This window comes from Hyaena hyaena, unplaced genomic scaffold (assembly GCF_003009895.1).
Source record: "Hyaena hyaena isolate Hyena2069 unplaced genomic scaffold, ASM300989v1 scaffold_10, whole genome shotgun sequence".
Lineage (NCBI taxonomy): Eukaryota > Metazoa > Chordata > Mammalia > Carnivora > Hyaenidae > Hyaena > Hyaena hyaena.
The window spans coordinates 5,904,904-5,925,221 of record NW_024080642.1 but is presented as its reverse complement, the minus strand read 5'-3'; the positions used below and the strand labels follow the sequence as shown (position 1 = coordinate 5,925,221).

Sequence of the window (20,318 nt, the reverse complement as noted above, 5' to 3'; positions counted from 1 at the left end):
AACCTGCAAGTGATACCCGAGCAGTCACACCCCCAAAGCCAACACCCCTGGTCTCAGGGGCAACATCACCGCTTCATTCCTGCTTAGTCTGGACTAAGGGGACTAAACTTAGGCACCGAACACTCACCCAGTGTGCGGAGAAATAGACTCCCACGTGAGACCCCTCCAGGCTGCCGCTCTCCTGGGACTGTCCGTTATTTCTAAGCAAGGGCCCCGCAATGACTTCCCTGAAGGGCTTGGGTCCCCAAGGGAATTCCAAACCTGAAAGAGGCAACAGGTGGTTAAGAACGTGAAGACTCTTCCTTTCAGCCTCTGGCCTGAGAGCCCCCACAGCGGCAGGGCATGACAGCTCCATCATCAAATAGTATCTGTCAACACACGCTTAGGATCTGGAGCTAAAACACAGGATCAAAGGCAGAACCTTCTCCATGGCAGAGCCCCACCTGCCTTCAAGACAACGGTTCTGGAACCTGGGTGATCGATCACAGGACCCAGCTCCTGGGGAGCCCAGGTCACACTATGAGTCTTGGGATCCGGGGCCAAGGCTGAAGATGTATGTCCAAAACAGAGCAAGACACACTCCCCAGGTAAGTCTGATGATGGGTCAGGATGGGGAGTCATTGCCTTATGTCTTAACCTTGAGTTTTGTCAAGTACCAACCCCAGGATCGCAGTGGCTCTCCGCTCTGATGCGTTTTTAGAATCAGCTGGAGAATTTTAAAATATGATGCTCCAGGGGCCCACCCCCAGACATTCTGATTCAGTCGGGCTGGGTTGGGGCCCAGGGAACCAAGTGAGAATTAAATCCAGTAAAAGGAAAGAGTAAAACTCACTCAGCCCAGATGTTCTCCATTCTGATGACACTTAAGCCCCAGGCAGGAAGAGCAACAGCACAGTGCTTTCTCACAGGGTGGTCTGTGGACCACTGCCTCAAAAGTCGCCTGGGGTTGGGGGAGGGGAGAACGGGAGACACGCAGACTGGGACTAAACGTGCGAATGGCCAAGCCCACCCTGAAACAAACGGACCCAAATATCTCTGGGGGTGGGGCTGGGAAATCTGCATTTTTAACAAGCTCAGAGTAGAGAGAGAGAGAGAGAGAGAGAGAGAGAGAGAGAGAGTGCGCGCGCACGAAATCTGCATTTTTAACAAGCTCAAAATGTGGGGGGGGGGGGGCGTGCTCGCGCACGTGTGCTGCCAAGGGCCATTCTTTGAAGCAGGTGAAATTTTTACCAGGAACATTTGTGACCAGGATTGAATCCCCTAACTGATCAGTAAGCAAGGAAGGGAAGACCTTAGGATGCTTTTAAGACTCCAGGGCCAGTGAGACAGAAACAGACTCGGAGAGCCAGTGATCAGGGTGGTTAGGGCAGCCGACACCTGGCACATTACCAAGGCCACGGCTGCGGGACTTGGGCAGCACCAAGAAGTGAGGTCAGTCACCCTTGAGGCCAGGAGAGCAACACCAAGTCTATGACTTCACTAGGGTAATATTTTAAAAAGAAAAAAGCCTCACGACCACTGAGGCTACCATGGAATCATCACCAGAAGTCCATCTCTGGGCTCTCGCTGCTTCTCAACGGCCTCCTCAGCCCTCAAGACTGAACTTCCTTTTTCAGAGTCCATCTCCTTTGGCCCATGAATGAGAGCCTCCAGGAGGGACATTCTGATCCCTTTAAAAATCTTAACCCCGACCTGTAGAATACTGTAATTTCATCACGACAATATCCTCTAGCCAAACAAACACCCTCATGTATATTTCGCTTGTATGTTCTCTACCAGCGGGGATGAAGTCAGGGTAGGGGGACAGGGCAGGGAGTATGGGATGGACACGCCAAGCTCCTACCTTCTGGGTCATCACGGATCACCAGCAGCCCATTCCTGCACACGACCTTCCCGGTGGTGGCGTCTAGGAATATTAGTGATGGAATGTTGGAAATTCGGTATTTGTTCCAAAGTTTAAGCTGGAAGAAGTAAAGCGAAAAAGGTGGGTAAGTCCAAGCAGGATAAATCACAGAGTCCTTTTGAGCCCCATCAGGCCTAAGGGGTGAAAGAAGCAGAAGACACTGCAGTACAGGGAAATGAACACGTGAGGCTACAATCCCGTTGGCCTCCGTGGTCTGTGACGCGGCAGGGGAGTCTGAGTCCCACCCAGGCTCAAGCTGCGAAAGAGGCCGACAGAAGGCCACACCTGTTCCAAGACAACTCTCCTCTCCCAACTCTCCCATGGGCACTTCCTCTAAAAGGCACACAGATGAGGGGCACCTGGGTGGCTCAGGTGATTAAGCGTCCAACTCTTGATTTCGGCTCAGGTCATGATCTCGTGTTTTTTGAGTTCGAGCCCGGCATCGGGCTCTGCACTGATAGTGCGGAGCCTTCTTGAGATTCTCTCTATGTCCTTCCCCTGTTCTCTCTGTCTCTCTCTCAAAAGAAATACATAAACAATAAATAGCATAAAGATGAAGATGGATTAGGAAATGAACTACATGTGCGTCCCCAACACCAGGTGGTTAAGGCAGGAAGGGAGGCTTTCTACTGGTGCCTCTGAACCCCATCAGCAGGCAGGTGCTCCCCTGCTTCCCGGCTCTACTGTGCCCCCCGGAGCTCCAAGGGAGAGGGGACAACGGTATCCTAAGCGAAGACCAAGTAGTAGAATCCAGCACTCTCCCCACCTCAGGGGGTTCCCGCACTTGGGAGTACCGGCTGTCACTGTGGGTGTCACTCACCCACAAACACTAGGGAAGCAACATCCTGGGTCGGCTCCAATCCTCAGCTCTCGGTGCCACTCAAAACAACGCACAGTCTACTGGCAGGTTCTTGAACTTGGCTCAGCCAGCTGTCAGAGGACCAGGGTCTAGGAGGCGCAAAGCTGACGGAGCATGGATGCACCAGCCCGGGGCAGGGAACTGAGGATGTGCAGCCTCCTTTACCGGCTCCCCGCCATCAGGTGGCCCACCGGGTGCTCTGGAACTTAACTGCCAAGCCCAGAAAGCAACATAATTAAACAAAAATGTCCAACTGCCAACGGGAAATGGAAGAATGGCCCACTGGTGATTCAGTTGCAGCCTCCCTTCCGGGGGCCTGCGGCCCCACACGGGAGGGCCAGCTGCCTGGGCATTGGCGGAACGGGGCACGGATGTGTCAAGGGGAAGCAGGCATCAGAAGTCCAGCTGCACAGAGCAGATTATTATTGTTTTTAATTCAATCCCAAGCAGCGAGGGAGTCGGGCGGGGTATCTGCTAAGAACTGCTAGGCTTCCCCTGTCTGTGGAGACCTGGATCTTGGCAGGAAAGGTCGTGGGACCCCACCTTTCCTGTGGGCCCCCAAACCAGCCCTGCGAACAGGAGCGACTCTGCACACACAGTCGGCAGTGACCAGTACTGCATCATTCCAGAGACACCTGCTACGGGCTTCAGATCAAACATTTTTAGGGGAAGATGCTCAACAGCAGAGCAAGACCAGCCCTGCTGGGATTCACTTCCTAAATTTGCAAGCACACAAGCCACCAGAATGAGGAGTTGCAAGGATCCAGCCAAGTTAATAATTTTAAAGGGGGGCAGGAAGGAAGATGCAGGGATTTTTCTGATTTAAAGAGTAATTGATGGGGGAAAAGCAATTAATGGAAAAAATGAGAAACACAGCAAACCATAAAAACTGAGATAAAAATCACCCATGACTCACCACTTACAAAAGCTCGGACAACTTTGTATTTCCACCAGTGGCAAACAAGACAGCCCATTCCTCGGTATTCTTACTAATATTAGTTGGTTTTTTTCTTTTTAATTTTTCTTCTCAATGTCTAGTTTTGAGAGAGAGAGGGAGACACAGAATCTGAAGTAGGCTCCAGGCTCTGAGCTGTCAGCACAGAGCCCAATGTGGGGCTCGAACCCATGAATTGTGAGGTCATGATTTAAGCTGAAGTCAGATGCCCAACCAACTGAGCCACCCAGGCTCTTTTTTTAAAGTAGGCTTCACACCCAGTGTGGAGCCCAAAGCAGGGCTTGAACTCACAACCCCGAGATCAAGACCTGAGCTGAGGTCAAGAGTCAAAGGCCTAACAAACTGAGCCACCCAGTTGACCCCTAATATTAGTTTTTTTTTTTATTAATTTTTTAAAATTTTGATGCTTATCTTTTAGTTATTGAAGTTTAGGCATTACACATCTCCCTATTATAAATACACAATTTCTTCCCAGTGTGTTTTGCAACTGGTAAGTGCTAAAATTCATTCATCAGATATTAACTGACAATCTACTATGTGCTAGCCCTAGTCGAGGCACAAAAGATTCAAGAAAGAACAAGGCAGAGGAAGTTGCTGCCTTCAGAGAGACAGACAATAAACAAGAATATAAAAGTAATTTCAGAGACTTCTAAGTAATAAAAGAGAAAAGAACAGGGTAAGAGCAAAGGCATGCCAGGGGAGAGTGGTACATATCTTAAATTAAAAAAAAATTTTTTCTTAAGTTTAGTTATTGGGGGAAGGGAGCGGGGGAGGGAGGGAGGGAGGGGGAGAGAGAGAGAATATCCTAAGCAGGCTCCACACTGTCAGCAGAGAGCCTGATACAAGGTTCAAATCCACGAACCATGAGATCATGACCTGAGCCAAAGTGGGAGGCTTAGCCACCTGAGCCATCCAGGCGCCCCCTCTGGTACCTATTGTAGCGAGTGCTCAGGGAAGGCATCTTTGAAGAAATGGCATTAGAGGACACACCCTTGACATGAGATGGAGCGAGTCACCTGTGCATGGGGAGAGGCCGCCTGAGGCCCAGGGCACCTGTTAGAGGCTGAGAGGCAGACCAGGAAGAAGGCTGGGGTTGACGCGGCCAGATAGAGTCAGGGAGGGGGTTACGATGAGGTCAGAAGGGCGCTCTTGGCAGATCTTTAAGGCCCTGTAGACTAGTAAAAATGATGGAATTTTATTCTAAGTGTAACAGGAAACTACAGAGCATTAGCAGGGGAGTGGTAAGATCTGATTTACACTTTAAAAGGTCACTTTGGCAGCCCTGGGGGAACAGACTGCAGGGGAATACATGGGGAAGGCAGAGTCTGGAGAGGCCAGTGCAAACAGCCCAGGCAGAAGCTGAGAGCCACGGGGAGGACCTGGGTTACAGAGCCGAGGGTGGGGACATGATGGATTTGTGAGACAGTCAATAGAGTAGGTTGACAGACTGCATATGGGGAAGGCATAAGGGAAAGAAAAAGATCAATGTACTGCGGTTTTGGGGTTTGAGCAAAAGTGTGTCAAGGGGTCGTATGAACCAAGATGGCGGAAAAATAGAGGAGAAAGTTTGGGAGGGAAAGATCGAGATCAGAGAGGTCAATCTGAGGTGCCCGTTAGATGTACAAGTGGAGACTTCAAGGAGGTCCCTGGACTAGGCTCTGGGGAGCTGGGGGCACGAACTATAAGTCAGGGGTTGTAGCTGCCTGGATGCCGTGAGAGGTCATGAGCCTGCATGAGGTTATCCAAGGAGAGGACACTCTACAGAGGAAAAGGCACCCCAGGGCAGAGCCAGGGACCACTGGCAAAAGACTGACCAGGAGTGACATGTGACATAGAAGGAAAACGAGGAGACTCTGGTGTCCCAAAAGGCAGTGGCAAAAGTGTTTGGGGGAGAGAGTACACCTGTGTCAAATGCTGCTGACACACTGAGTATGATGAGGGCAGAGAACTGACCAGCTGATGCGGCAACTAAGGTTATTCACGACCTTGACAGGTCAAGGAGTCATCAGTGAAGCGAGGATGAAAAAGCGAGTGGAAGAGGGAGGGAATGGGGTGCAGCTCTGTCCGGCACACACACCTCGAGGGGGCCTGGGACCAGACAAACTCGAGCCGCTTCCCAAAGGAAACAGCTAGCAGGAACAAAAAAAAAAAAAAGTAAAGGCCATCAAGAGAAAAAGAAAATGACAGATAAGGCGCTAAGGTAGTGACTGCAGATAACTTTAAGAGTTTTGCTGTAAAGGAAGCTGAGAACAGGACTGTAGCTGGAAAAAGACATGATAAGGTCAGAGAGAGAGAGGATATTCTAAAGATGAAGTCAGGGGGCAGTATTTTAAAGATGGGAGATGCTTTAATATATGCTGTTGGGGATAATCCAGAAGAGGAAAAAATTGATGAGAAGGAAAAATGCAAGAACAGAGTCCTTGAATAGGCCAGAGGGTGGCCTGAATAGAAACCCATGCTATTTGCAATTAAAGATAACTATCTTCTTTTTCAACAATTACATCATTTATTTCCTTTTCTTATAGAATTGTACTGGCTGGAATTTCCAGAACAATAGTAAGTAGCAATCATCTTTAACTTCCACCTGATCATAATGGGTATACCTTTCACTATCATAGATAATGCTACCCGTTGGTGTGAGACGGATACTCCTGAGCATGTTAAACAAAATAGTCTTGAATGATATTCAGCCTTAAAGGAATGAAATTTTGGGGCGCCTGGGTGGCTCAGTCAGTTGAGCATTCATCTCTTGATTTCTGATCAGGTCATGGTGTCTCGGGTTGGGAGTTCGAGACCCTCATCGGGCTCTGTGTTGACAGTGCAGAACCTGCTTGGGATTCTCTCTTTCTCTCTGCCCTCCAAGGTGTTTGCTTTCTCCTCCCTCCTCTCAAAATACATAAATAAACCTTAAAAAAATCTTTAAAAAAATAAAAATTGAATTAAAAATAAAGAAAGGAAATTCAGACACATGCTACTACGTGTATGAACCTTGGGGACATCATGCTAAATGAAAGAAGGCAGTCACAAAAAGACAAATATTGTGTGTTTCCATTTAAAAATTTTTTTTTAACATTTATTTATTTTTGAGAGACAGAGAGACAGAGTATGAGCTGGGGAGGGGCAGAGAGAGAGGGAGACACAGAATCTAAAGAAGGCTCCAGGCCCTGAGCTGTCAGCACAGAGCCCGATGTGGGGCTTGAACCCACAAACCATGAGATCATGACCTGAGCTGAAATAGGATGCTTAACCGACTGAGCCACCCAGGCTTCCCTGTGTGTTTTCATTTCTGTGAGGTACCTAGAGGAGTCAAAGTCATAAAGACAGAAATTGTAATGGTGGTTGCTAGGGACCGGGTAGAGGGTGGAGATGGAAGAAAGCTGGTATTATTGTATAGCGGGTATAGAGGTTCAGTTTTACAAGATCAAGAGTTACAGGGACGGGTGGTGGTGAAGGCTGCACATCAGTGTGAATGTATTCAAAGCCACTGAACCGTACACTTAAAATGGTTAAGATGGCGAGTTTTACATTATGTGTATTTTACCACATTTAAAAAATAAAGGCTTTCATTAACTTTTTGACCAAAAAGTTTTATCAGGAATGGATGGTTACTTTATGACTATTCTTTTTAAAAAAATTTTTTTTTTTTAAATTTTTTTTTGTTTTATTTATTTATTTCTAGGAGAGAGAAACAGCGTGAGCAGGGGAGGGTCAGAGAAAGAGGGAGGCACAGACTCCGAACTCTGCTCCAGGCTCCAGGCTCTGAGCTGGCAGTCAGCACAGAGCCCGACGCGGGGCTCAAACCCACGAACCGCGAGATCATGACCTAAGCGAAAGTCGGACGCCTAACCGACTAAGCCACCCAGGCGCCCCTAAAAAAAATTTTTTTTAAGTTTACTTATTTATTTAGACAGAGACAGAGAGCACAAGCAGGGGAGAGGCAGAGAGAGAATCCCAAGCAGGCTCCGTGCTGTCACCACAGAGCCCGATTTGGGGCTTGAACTCACAGATCCATTAGATCCTGAGCTGAAACCAAGAGTCAGATGCCTAACCCTCTGAGCCACCCAGGCACCTCTATGGTTATTCTTCTGATCAGTTGCAGTATATTTCATTAGCAGCCTTTAACTCCAAGATTAAGCCATCCTTGCCTTCCTAGGAGAAATCGTCCCTGGTCACATGTATTGTTAAGGGACCGCCACTATTGTATCTAATCTGGGGCTTGGGGCTTCCACAAACAAATGGCATCTAGTAACAAGACTTTATTTACGGGTCACTAGACTAGTCCCTAAAGTAGCTTGCAGTCTTTGGGCCTTAAAAATAAGAATGGAGGGTTCAACGTGATTATAATAGAGTGGTTTGCGTGTGGGCACCTATATGTACCTGAAATGTAAGCATGTGATTGGCTTTTGGCTATAAACGCGGATTTACCATAGCTGGTACCTGGGCCAGCTAGCATCTAAATGCTTAGCCACCCAGGGTGAGTCAGGACCATGCTCTCCGAGTGATGACAGGGTGACCTATGGGCTGGATGGCCTGCTGGGGGTAGGTACCCTGAAGGCATTAGTACCGTACTTTTTTTTTTTTTTTTTTTTTTTTTAAAGAAGGTACTGGCATTCTTAAGTTCATTTAGAGAGAGTGTGAGTGTGCGCAAGTGGGAGAGGGGCAGAAAGAGAGAGAGAGAGAGAGAGAGAGAATCCCAATCAGGCTCTGAGTTTTAGTTTAGTTTTAGTTTCATAGCAGTTGCTCTGCTCTGAGCCAGTACAGAAGGCATAGGAATGATCATTCTAACCATGTCAAGTTTGATACCTGAAACAGCAAGTGAACTTTATGTTAGAAAAGTCACAGAGGCCCTCTTTGATGAGTCTCTTATGCTGACTCGAAAAGAGAAACGCTTGAGCTTAAAGAAATGATCCCAAGACTCGCCCCTGTGCCTTTTCAAGTGTGTGTGACATCTCCAGTCCACCAAAGGTTTTCAAAAAGGCCTCTTAAAACAGTGGTTTCACAACCATTTTGGGGTTACTGACACTTTTGAGGCTAAAAGCTACAGATCCTTTCCCCAGAGAAAACTGCACATACACAAAAGTGTGTAATTTCACAGAGTTCGTGAACTCCTTGAAGACTGTCAGTGAACCTATCTGATCCCAAGTGGCCTATGGACCTCAGATAATGACCCCCTTGTCTTAAGAGTTTATTTTAGGGCATGGCTTGACCTTGATCAACAGAGAGGGCTAGGATATTTGCCCCATCCATAAAACTCCCTCTAATAAAAATCACCATTTGCCTAAACTCCAAGATGATGTAATACTGAAGGACGGGAAGGGACTCTCTCACTGCGTATTGCTGCTATGCTCCTGAACTCTTCCAGAACCGACTACCGTCTGCAGCCTCCTGTTCATCCTCGGCCTTCAGGATGGTGAAGATCAGAGCCACCCAGGACCAACCACTAACTGCACTTACTTGTAAGGATCCCCAAAAAAGGAGTTCATATTCCTCCTTGGTGTGACAATTAGAGTCAGGAGCCATCAGTGAATCAGTGCTGCCTCACTCTCTTAAAGCTCCTTCCTGGGAGGAAATCAGGTAGTGAGGAAAGAAAACGGGCTTTAAGGGGCTCAGTTTACATCCAGTCCCTGATGTAACTTATGTCCTGACTCCCTGAACGTCAGGAGCGAACGTCACGGTCCCCTGGCTCGGGCCGGTCACGGCTGCTTGCCTTGCACGGTAATACCCACATCTCAGGATGAAGAGAAGGGAGGTGATATATGCAGAGATGCTCTGAAAACCAAAGCGCCGTACACACGGGGCACGCCGCTAATATCTGCATCAAATTTACACTTAGTTTCCCCTTGTCTTGTCAGCGTCCTCTTCAAAAACACATTTTCCTGTCAACTCTATTGTAAAGTTAATCAATCAGCTGTATAGCTAGTAGGCCGTGTATAAAACTCAGACAACCGGGATTTCCTTCTATAGTGAGTGGTAGTTTCGCCATAAGCACCTTCTGCAACACACACACGGTTCAGGGCCAGCTTCACACGGTCTGTTTGCTCACCCCTCTTCCCACACTGGACTGCCAGGTTTTAAAGGGGCATCTGGAAATTGTTTTGAACGGACTCCGGATTCTGCTCTTCTCTCTGCTTAGAACTCTGACACCATGTGTGAGTCTGACGGGACCCTCCGCTTGGTCTCCCCACCTTCGGGAGAGGGTGACCACAGGGTGAAATGCAGCATGGCCTGGCACAGAGGAGCCCAGGCCCAGGGTGCCCATCCCAGCAGCCTTTGAACCAGACACTGCACGCAGAGCAGGGGCTTGCATTCCGCTGGCCATCGGAGAAAAAGGGCTCCGGCAACCTCAGCACTTTTTTTCAGTTTATTTATTTGGAGAGAAAGGGAGGAGGAGGGAAGGGGCAGAGAGACAGAGAGAGAATCCCAAGCAGGCTCAGCACTGTCAGCATGCAGCCTGATTTGGGGTTCGAATCCATGAAGTGGGACATCATGACTTGAGCTGAAACTGAGAGTCAGACACTTAATGGACTGAGCCACCCAGCCCCCCCCCCCCTCCCCCACCTCAGCACTTTAAAAGGGCCTCGCTGCTGGCACTGCTGCAGCTGGGGACAACCGAGTGACTTTCACCTCCAGTGCCTGCTCCCTCTCCCGTGACCATCCGGCCAAACGTCCACTAAGAGATCATTTCGACGACAGTCAGCCTGGCTGTGCCACCTCCCTTCAGAGCTGCCCAGAGGCCTGGTAATAGGAATAGAGGCAGAATAGGTCACAGCAAACCCTCTAAGCTTAGAGATCTAACCGCTTATAATTAGCCCACCGGATTCAGAAGCAAGGCAGCAAAGACGAAATGGAAAAAAAGGAAGAGGAGACATTATTAGCGCAACTTGGCGAAAATCAAAAAGGATGACAGAGCGGGCTATCGAGTTACTCGAGAGTTCCCCTTCCTCGGCCCGGCGGCTGGTTCTGGTTAGCGGCTCCGAGGCGGCGGTTGGAGCGATCATCCTAGGAATGCCGGCCAGAATCACTTCTCTAGTGATCCATGCAACAACGACGCAAATATCAAAAGAGACAGGCCTGGGAGCTGGTAAACTGTAAAAATGCACAGTACAAAGCCGAGCTAATCTGAAACACTGGGGATTCGTCAGCACCCACAGATGCCATGGGGAAATGCGACCTGGGGATTTCCGAGAAGCCCCAACTCTGGAGGCTGACTCAGAATCTGCCTCTCATCCCGAGGACGGGGTCTCGCACTTGACTGGGGGTCCAAGTTTTTATTTCTCAACAGCTGCTGCAAATCTATGGGATCAAGCCAAAGCTAACACAGATGTAAGATTCATCAGCGAGCGCGTCGGCGAGGTCAGCACAGCCTTCTCAGGCAAGACTTACCCTGCCCTTCCACCCAATGCTGACCACAGTCAACATCATCCTTTCTATGAGCAGCATTTGAAAACAGAGTTTTTATTTTTAAGTTTATTTATTTATTTGGGGGGGAGAGAGAGAGAGAGAGAGAGAGAAACCATGCACACACATGCATGTGTGCGAGCAGGGGAGGGTCAGAGAGAGAATCTCAAGCAGGTTCTGCGTGGTCAGCACAGAGTCCAATGAGGGGCTTGATCCCACAAACTGAGATCATCATCTGGTCCGAAATCAAGAGTTGGACACCAGACTGAGCCACCTAGATGCCCACAAAACAGTCTTAAAAGTGTCCTCACTCTGGGGAGTCTGGGTGGCTCAGTCGGTTAAGCATCTGACTTCAGCTCAGGTCATGATCTCATGGTTCGTGGGTTCAAGCTCTGCATCGGGCTCTGTGCTGACAGCTCAGAGCCTGGAGCCTGCTTCGGATTCTGTATCTCCCTCTCTACCTGCCCCTCCCCTGCTCATGCTCGGTCTCCTGTCTCTCAAAAATAAACATTAAAAAAAAAAAACACTGTCCTCACTCTAACCAAACACTACTAAAGCTCATTATATATACAGTTCTAAAGAAAAAAAAATTCCCCTGGTCCTACCCTCCAATGTCAAGGCAGTATCTAATGCTAGAGGCTCTAGAGCCAGGCTGGCCCAGATCTAATTCTGCTTTGGTCACCTGCTAGTTGGTGACCTCAGACAAGCTACCTAACTCCTCTCTTAGTTTTCTCATCTGTAAAATAGGAATAATAGTACATACACTTCATTGGATGTTGTAAAGACTTAAGATATGTTACCTAAAGTGCTTAGAATAGGGCCTGGCACAGACTAGGTACTATATTATTATAGTGAGCTACCTGCTACAATTAATATTATTATCGTTGTTGTCATTGCAACTGTTAGCTCAGAATCACTCTAAAGGCTCCAGCAGGACCTTGTCCCAGAGTAAAGACCAAATCTTACTTCTGAGATATGATTCTCGTGTGATCTCCCCTGTGGCTGAAATTTTAGCTAGCTGTTGGTTGGCCAAGTACAGTGCTTGGCACACGGGTCAACAAATGGAGGCATGAATGAATGGAAGGAGAGGGGAAAAACTGTTGAGGGGACAGCCAGAATGGATGGCTAGCTAAGCAGTCAAACTCAGCCATTTAAAGGGCTTCCTTACCACCAACTCTTCCCAGTTCCTTGGGATAGTTGGGAGCCCAGAAGGCTCTCTCTTTATGTATTTATTTATGTGTATATGTGTTTATTTATTAAATTATTTTCGAAGTTTTATTTTTTTTTGAGGGGGAGGGTCAGAGAGAGAGGGAGACACAGAATCCAAAGCAGGCTCCAGGCTCTGAGCTGTCAGCACAGAGCCCGACGCGGGGCTCGAACTCACAGGCCGTGAGCCCATGACCTGAGCTGAAGTCGGACGCCTAACCGATTGAGCCACCCAGGCACCCCCAGAAGGCTCTTTAGATTGGAGAATCAATTTGCTCAAAACAAGTGCTGGTGGAATTCGAGCTCTTCTCCCTTTCTCTGACAGGATCCTTGACCCCCCATCCGCCTCGCCTTCCCATCTCTCCTTTGCCTGAAGCCAACACAGAGAACCAACCAGCAGACAAGGCCAAGGAAGACATAGAGGCGAGCAGGGCCAGCTGATCATTAGAAACCAAAGCCCTCTTCGTGGATTTGCATTTAACGAAGCTGGAACGACAGTCAGTTCTCTCTTCACTGTAGCTGCTTCAGAAGGAGGGCCTGTGCCCCAAGGGTCATAGAGTGTGAGGTTTGGAAAAGAACACGTATGGTCTGCTTCCTGCAGACAAAGGCACCATGCATTACGTATACCGCACCATCCAACTGAGTTCATCTCAGCCACTCCAGGCTGTACTAAAAGAAAAAGAAGGGACGCCTGGGTGGCTCAGTTGGTTAGGCAGCCGACTCTTGATTCTGGCCCAGGTCATGATCTCACGGTTCGTGGGATGGAGTCCCCCGTTGGGTTCTGCGCTGGCAGCGTGGAGCCCGCTTGGGATTCTATCTCTCCCGCTCTCTGTTCCTCCCCCACTCATTCTCTCTCCCTCTCTTTCTCTCAAAAGAAATAAATAAACTTTAAAAATTAACAAAAAAGACTAGGTAGAAGGGACATTACAAATTTATTCTGCATTTCTTTACATGTCAGAACAGTAAGTTTTCCAGTGAATGATGGATAGCTAAGCTGGGCTATGGGATCTGATACTAGGTGTTATTTCCTTACAACATTAACCAAAGTGCTGCAGGACATATGGGGGCAGGATACCATGCCTGACTTCGGGAACCTTTACAAGAATAAAGTGGTTAAAATGACAAATGTTATGTTTTATCTATTTTACCAGATTAAAAAAAAAATCAGGTAGAATCATGACTATTCATGTGCACGGGTGGGGCAAACCACAGCAACTGTCAGGATAAAGGATCAAAAAGGGCAGCAAGAAGGAAGGTTGGCTCCATCTAGTTTAGGGAATGTGCCGGGGCTGGTTCTGTATGTTGAACACACCCACCCTTTCATTCCAAATCGGGGTGCCCACAAGAACCAGCAGTTCGTGGGGGAGTTTGACCTTGTTAGTCAGTCAAATCTTCAGACAATGCTTTTGTTGGAAGGCAGTGCATGGTATAGGTAAAATGGTAGAGAAAAAGGTTCTGGAGCCAGGCTGACTGGGTTCAAGTCCTAGACCTGCTATGTATTAGCTGGGGAGGCCTGGGGCAAGTTACTTCACTTCTCAGAGCCTCAATGGTCTCATGAATAAATAAGAATAACACCTGCCTTCTTCCTGTTGCTGGGAGAATACCCTGGATTGATATATGTACAGTTCTCGGAGCTCCCAACCGTCAGTTGAGTGTCTGACTTCAGCTCAGGTCATATTCTCGCAGCCGGTGGGCTTGAGCCCCGCATCAGGCTCTGTGCTGGTGGCTCAGAGCCTGGAGCCTGCTTCGGATTCTGGGTCTCCTTCTCTTTCTGCCCCTCACGCACTCATGCTCTGTCTCTCTCTGTCTCTCAAAAATGAATAAACATGAAAAAAAATTTAAAAACATTTAAAAAATTTAAATATATGTACGGTTCTCAGAACGCTGCCTAGTGAGTGTCCAGCAGAGGTCAGAACGCTGCCTTCTCTCTTTGACGCCAAGGAAAAGAATGCGGTGACCCCTCTAACTCCTGTTTAGCACCCACGTCAGCTGCATGTTCCCGTTCCAATGGCAGAAATGACTTTCTGGGTCTTGTGTCCCTGGAGATACCCACAGAGCGAGGAACCGGGCCAGGGGACAGCCCGGCGGAGTGAGGAAATGCCCGTTACTCCCTGCTGGTGTGCGGACTTCTTGAGCTCTCAAGAGCCTCACTTTGCTTTGCAAGATATTCTTTGCCAGTGGAAACCACGGTGCCCTGGGAGGCGAGGTGTGGGGTCTGACATGCTGCTTCTTCCTTCCGTCTTTTCAGCGCAGAGACGTCCACCTTGATGAGCGGCCGGCCCTTCCCCACACCCCTCGCAGTCAACAGCGCGTTATGCTTCCGTCTCACCCTGTGACTCCAGAATGCTGTCAACACGCTGCTGAGTCCCAGGGTAAAGGGCGGCATGCTACCCTCTACTAGGCTGGGCACCAACCCCCCCCCCCCCCCCCCCCCCCCCCCCCCCCCCCCCCCCCCCCCCCCCCGTGAACCTTTCTCCCAGGGGATGGTTGCGTTCGGGCAGCCCCACATCCTTCCTATCAAGGCAGAAAGTGGTGTAGCGGGCAAGAGCACGGGCTCTGGGGGCCGACGGTGTCGGTTCGAACCCTGGCTCTGCCACCTCGGGCAAAGCCCTTTGCCTCGGCAAGCCTCAATCTCTTCAATCGCAAAATGGTCCCAGGGTGCCTGTCTCCTCGGGCTGCTATGAGGATAGCACACACGCGTGCTCCGAACTGCCCCCGGCACACGGCAAGCGCCCACAGGAGAACACTTCTACCGTGTGCCCTTCCAGGCTTTACATCAGACAGCCCATGAAGGGCAACGGGCCCCGCACTGGGTCAGACCGCAAGAGGGCTTCACTCGTGGTAACTGACTGTGCTTCCCAGGACACCAGAGCGCCACCGGTCCCTGCCGGGGCTGGGACCCAGGATGGTCCACATGACTCAGCATGAGAAGGTACAGAATATGCTACCAGAGAACTTCTGCCAGAAGGTAAGCAGATCAAGCCTGACAAAGGAAGGGGAGAGCAGGAGTCTCTACTTCCCCTACAAGGGCTCTGGGGGTGGGAGTGGGGGTGGGGCAGCAGCTCCTCTTCTTCATGGAAATGAAGACACTTTCCAAACTAGCCCCCAGTCTGTGGAGTGACAGAAATCAACTAAGAAATGCATGTAACAGAGGGGCGCCTGGGGGGCTCGGTCGGTTAAGCATCCTTTTGACTTCAGTTCAGGTCACGATCTCACTGTGAATTCCAGTCCCACACTGGGGCTGCCAGTGCAGAGCCTGCTTGGGATTCTCTCTCCCCCAATCTCTCCGCCCCTCCCTCTCTCCCTCCCTCCCTCCTTTCCTCTCTCTCTCTCTCAAAATAAACAGTTTTTTAAAAATGGAAAGAAATGCACACAGCCACCAAAGACACAAGACAGAGACACAGGGGGCCAGAGACACATGGCGGCCATGCTGGTGGGCATGAGAAACCAAAAAATAAAAAAGTGGCATTCTCTGTGGCTTGGAGACCTGGCTCTAGTGGCAGTGGGCTGCAGCGTTGGGATTCTGGTGCTGACAAAGAGCATAGAGGGTGGCCTGCAAGGATGAAGAGCGAGCACGGGGAAAAGGCCACATCCCCAGGGCAACTAGCAGCGGAAGAAGCCGACAGGGAACTAAAGCACATTCTAAAACCCCGGGGGCTGCCTCCTCCTCCTCGTTCCTTCTCAGGGGTCCCTCACCAAGAGACTCTGCCACTAAACTTCCTTTCAGAAAGCTGCACCTTTGGGGGATGCCTGGGTGGCTCAGTCGGTTACTCCTCTGACTTCAGCTCAGGTCATGATCTTATGGCCTGTGGGTTCGAGTTCCGCATCGGGCTCTGTGCTGACAGCTCAGAGCCTGGAGCTGCTTCGGATTCTGTGTTTCCCTCTCTTTCTCCCCCTCCCCTCCTCACTCTCGCATAAATAAACGTTAAAAAAAAAATAAAAATGAAAGAAAGCTGCTCCTTTAGATCACCTTCAGTCAACGACAACAACAACAAATTATGAAGATTCAAAACGATGCCCACAAACACAAAGGCAAAAATGTAAACATTTTCTTCTCACCCTTTTGAAACTGCTGAAATGCAAAATATTTCTTTTTTTCCCCCGCAAAGATCTCCCAATCACCCTAGCTCCTCGTGGCCTTAGAGAAGCCCATTCCTGAACGCTCAGAACCTGGTATCGTGTATAACGCCAATTAAAGAGGTTCGTGGACTATGCTGTACAACTTCCTGCCCTAATGACTCAACGAGCCAGGAGACGAGCAGTTTGTTGGGAGTACAAAGCGACATATGGCTGCCAAGTTCTTCCTGGCCGACACCACAGACGGAGGGAAAGGCTGCTCTGTTTCCCCGCGCACAGCTCTCACAAGCTGACGGAGGGATTTCCTAAAGCCCCATCTGGTACGAAAACCTCTACTGGGCACAGTGGTTTGGAACAGTAAGAGGGTGGCTAGTAATAACAGACCAGGGCCAAATGCTGTAGAGAGAGAAGGATTAAAGCGGCTGGGAGTTTGCCCGAGACACGGGACAAGGAGCCGGAGTCGGCCTGAAATCTGAGAGACCATGTCCCAGCTCCAAAGGCAATCACTTAGGGGGCCTAGGGGTGGGGGAGAGGGAGCAGAGACAGGGATTTTGTGGCTTGTGTCATTGTGGATCCATCCCTCTGCTGATATAGTCAGGAAAGAGGTCAAGTTTGCCCACATTCGCTCTGAGCAATGTACTTTTACTTGAACGCTGGGATCCCTGATCTGCCACCTCCTTTGAGAGACGTGTCACCATCCAAGTTCAACCCAGAATGTTAAGTTCATACCACAGAAAAGCCAATTCTGAGCGTCTGCACGCCAGATTGTTATCGGACCCATGAGGTTGAAAGAAAACCGGAAAGGAAGAAAGGAGCGCTGGAAGAAAGGGTGCCACTCTGTGTTCAGATGTGGGGATTCTGCTGGAGGAAGTCCCTTGTCAAGGCGGGAATCTCTCTCTTCATTCCCTGCCCCTAGCTGGAAGGTGGCAGATGCCATCAATTCACCCCAACCAATCCATCCAAAGGACTTGGCAAAAAATACGCCAGCAAGGTTTTCATTTTGTTTAAAAGAAAAATCCAGGCTCGGAAGCCTTTGTCATCTGAAAACAGAACTCCCTCCCCCCGCAGCTGAGATGGTGTTAGCGCCAGGTGGGTCCGAGGACAGCACAAAAGGGCTCCCCAGCCTCCTCCATTCTGGGGGTGCTGACAAGCCATGACCTTGGAGCTCCAGGCTCTGCTTTTCTACCAACTCTGAAACTCAGCACTAGGCAGAGCTCCTGGACCAGGTACCGCGGTGGAAAGCTCCAATGAGAAAGGAGCAGATTTCATAAACTGTGGCAACAAGGGAGTTGTGAGCTGTGAAGGGAGGTGCCATCCTTCTAGAATCCTACCGCCGCCATCTTCCTGGGGCTCAAAACCAAAAGGCCAGTTCACCTGCCCTTCACCAGACATATCCCTCCAGGCGGACAAACCTCAGGCCGCTTCTGCGTCCTCAGTGCCTCACATACAGTAGGGACGCAATCAGTGATGGTGACCACGACGACGTTCAGGCCAAGAACGAGGGCACTCACTGGCTTCTCGCATTCGACTCAGCAGATCCAGCATGAAAACCGAGCAAGCTGGCATTTTATTTTCACACATTCATCGTGGTCCCTACACAGCTACTAAACAAGTTGCCTCCCAAAAAGAAATCAGGCAAACGGGCTCAAAACTTCCCGCAGTTTCCAGCAGATGAGGACTGCGATGGGGCGACACCTCCTAACCCCGCTGCCGTAACTTACAGGCGCGAGCTGAGCGTTTCCACGTCCGCTTTTTGAAATGAAAACAAGAGCACGAAATGGTTTGTGAGAATGACAGAGAGGCTGATCATTCTAGTGCCATCCAGACCTGTTCCACAGTGGAGCTGTGAGCGCTCAGTAGAGCGCTCCCTTCAAATCTCCTACCTGATTGTTATTACACTGGGTGTTTTTGCTGTGGTCCCCCCCCCCCTATCCCTCACCCCCTGCCCTCCACTGGCTGCATGAAAGCTGTTTCTTGGCAGAACTTTCCAAGTGCCCGATTAAACCCCTTGTTACCACTTTCCTGCCTCAGGAAGGCCCACTGAGCCCTGGCCAAATGACAAGGGGAGGAAAGGAAACATTTACAATGATGTGAGAAATTCCCAGTCTGGGGGGAAGAAAAAAAAGATCAAAGAGGACGGTCATAAGGGACCATTCTGCACAGAGCCTGGCACATGAAGGTCCTCCATAAACTGGACTGGATTGGCCTGTGATGGGAACGACATTACCTCACTGGGAACCCAGCATGGTCCTCTGCTGCTCTGGAATCAGCACCGGCCACGCTGCTACGCACCAGCTGTGCCCGAGTGAGGGGAGTTGTGTCTTGTACTCAGAAGCTGTGATCACCATGCTCCCGAAGGCCTTTATACAGAAATGGACTGCGGCTTGCATTGGTCCCCTCTGCCAGCTCTTGAAATGAAAGGGCCCACGGTGAAATAAATAACAGCAGGGAGAGAGAAAGAGGGAGGTAAATTGTTTGGAAAGTAGAAGACAGGGTGGAAAAGACGAAATTCAAGACAGATGTAGGAGAGCTGCAAACAAATGTCCTTGAATTTCTGCATCCAAGTGATTCATGTAGAATATGGAGAAAAGGGGCTACGTACTCAATATAGAAGTAAATATGGGAGTAAACACAGAACAAAGTATTACATTCCCGGACTCTTACAAAGAAACGTCAATTCCACATCCCCAAAAGCAAGGGAATCAAGAGCAAAAATAAATGACTGGGACCTCATCAAGATTAAAAGCTTCTGCACAGCAAAGGAAACAACCCACAAAACTAACAAGCAACCAACGGAATGGGAAAAGATAGTTGCAAATGACATATCAGATAAAGGGTTAATATCCAGAATCTATAAGGAACTCACCAAATTTCACACCCGAAAAACAAACAACCCAGTGAAGAAATGGGCAGAAGATATGAACAGACACTTCTCCAAAGAGGACATCCAGATGGCCAACAGAAACATGAAACGATGCTCAGCATCCCTCCTCATCAGGGAAATACAAATCAAAACCACACTGAGATACCACCTCACGCCAGTCAGAGTGGCTAAAATGAGCAAATCAGAGAACTCTAGATGCTGGCGAGGATGTGGAGAAACGGGCACCCTCCTACACTGTTGGTGGGAATGTAAACTGGTACAGCCCCTCTGGAAAACAGTGTGGAGGTTCCTCAGGAAACTAACAATAGAACTCCCCTAGGACCCAGCAATAGCGCTGCTAGGAATTTACCCAAGGGATACAGAAATGCTGATGCATAGGAGCACATGTACCCCAATTTCACAGCAGCACTCTCAACAATAGCTAAAACATGGAAAGAGCCTAAGTGTCCATCAACGGACGAATGGATCAAGAAGATGTGGTTTATCTATACCATGGAATACTACATGGCAATGAGAAACAATGCAATCTGGCCATGTGTAGCAACATGGATGGACCTTGAGGGGGTTATGCTGAGCGAAATAAGTCAGGCAGAGAAGGAAAAATACCATATGTTTGCACGTATAGGAGGATTAGGAGGAACTTGACGGAGGAACAAGGGGGAGAAGAAGGGGGGAAATGGTGGGGGAAAGGGAGAGAGGCAAATCATGAGAGACTCTTGAATGCTGACAAAAACTGAGGACTGATGGATGTGGGGGGGAGGAGGGATGGGCATGGAGGAGGGCACTTGTGGGGATGAGCACTGGGTGTTATGTGTAAACTAATTTGACAATAAACTATTTGTAAAAAAAAAAAAACAAAAAACAAAGAAACGTCAATTCACATCTCTCTGCTAAATAAAGCTGTTCTAAAACAGGGCGAGGGAAGGGTCTAAGATGAAACTATTAATTCAGCAGAAGTTCTCTGCTGTCTTGTCACTCACAACACGACATCAACCGCCAATAGTTTATGTCCAATTACTGAGCACTGATTTCTGAT

General features: G+C 49.2%; 1 protein-coding gene across 1 annotated transcript in view; it reads right to left on the bottom strand.

The window, feature by feature from the left end:
- NXN (nucleoredoxin) overlaps positions 1-20,318 on the bottom strand; it is a 166,942-nt gene that overhangs the window by 27,602 nt on the left and 119,022 nt on the right. Inside the window, exons 2-3 of the mRNA XM_039253288.1 lie at positions 1,844-1,961; positions 128-261 (exon numbers count right to left, since the gene is read on the bottom strand). Coding sequence (XP_039109219.1) covers positions 128-261; positions 1,844-1,961 — 252 coding nt within the window. The remainder of the gene's footprint in view (positions 1-127; positions 262-1,843; positions 1,962-20,318) is intronic.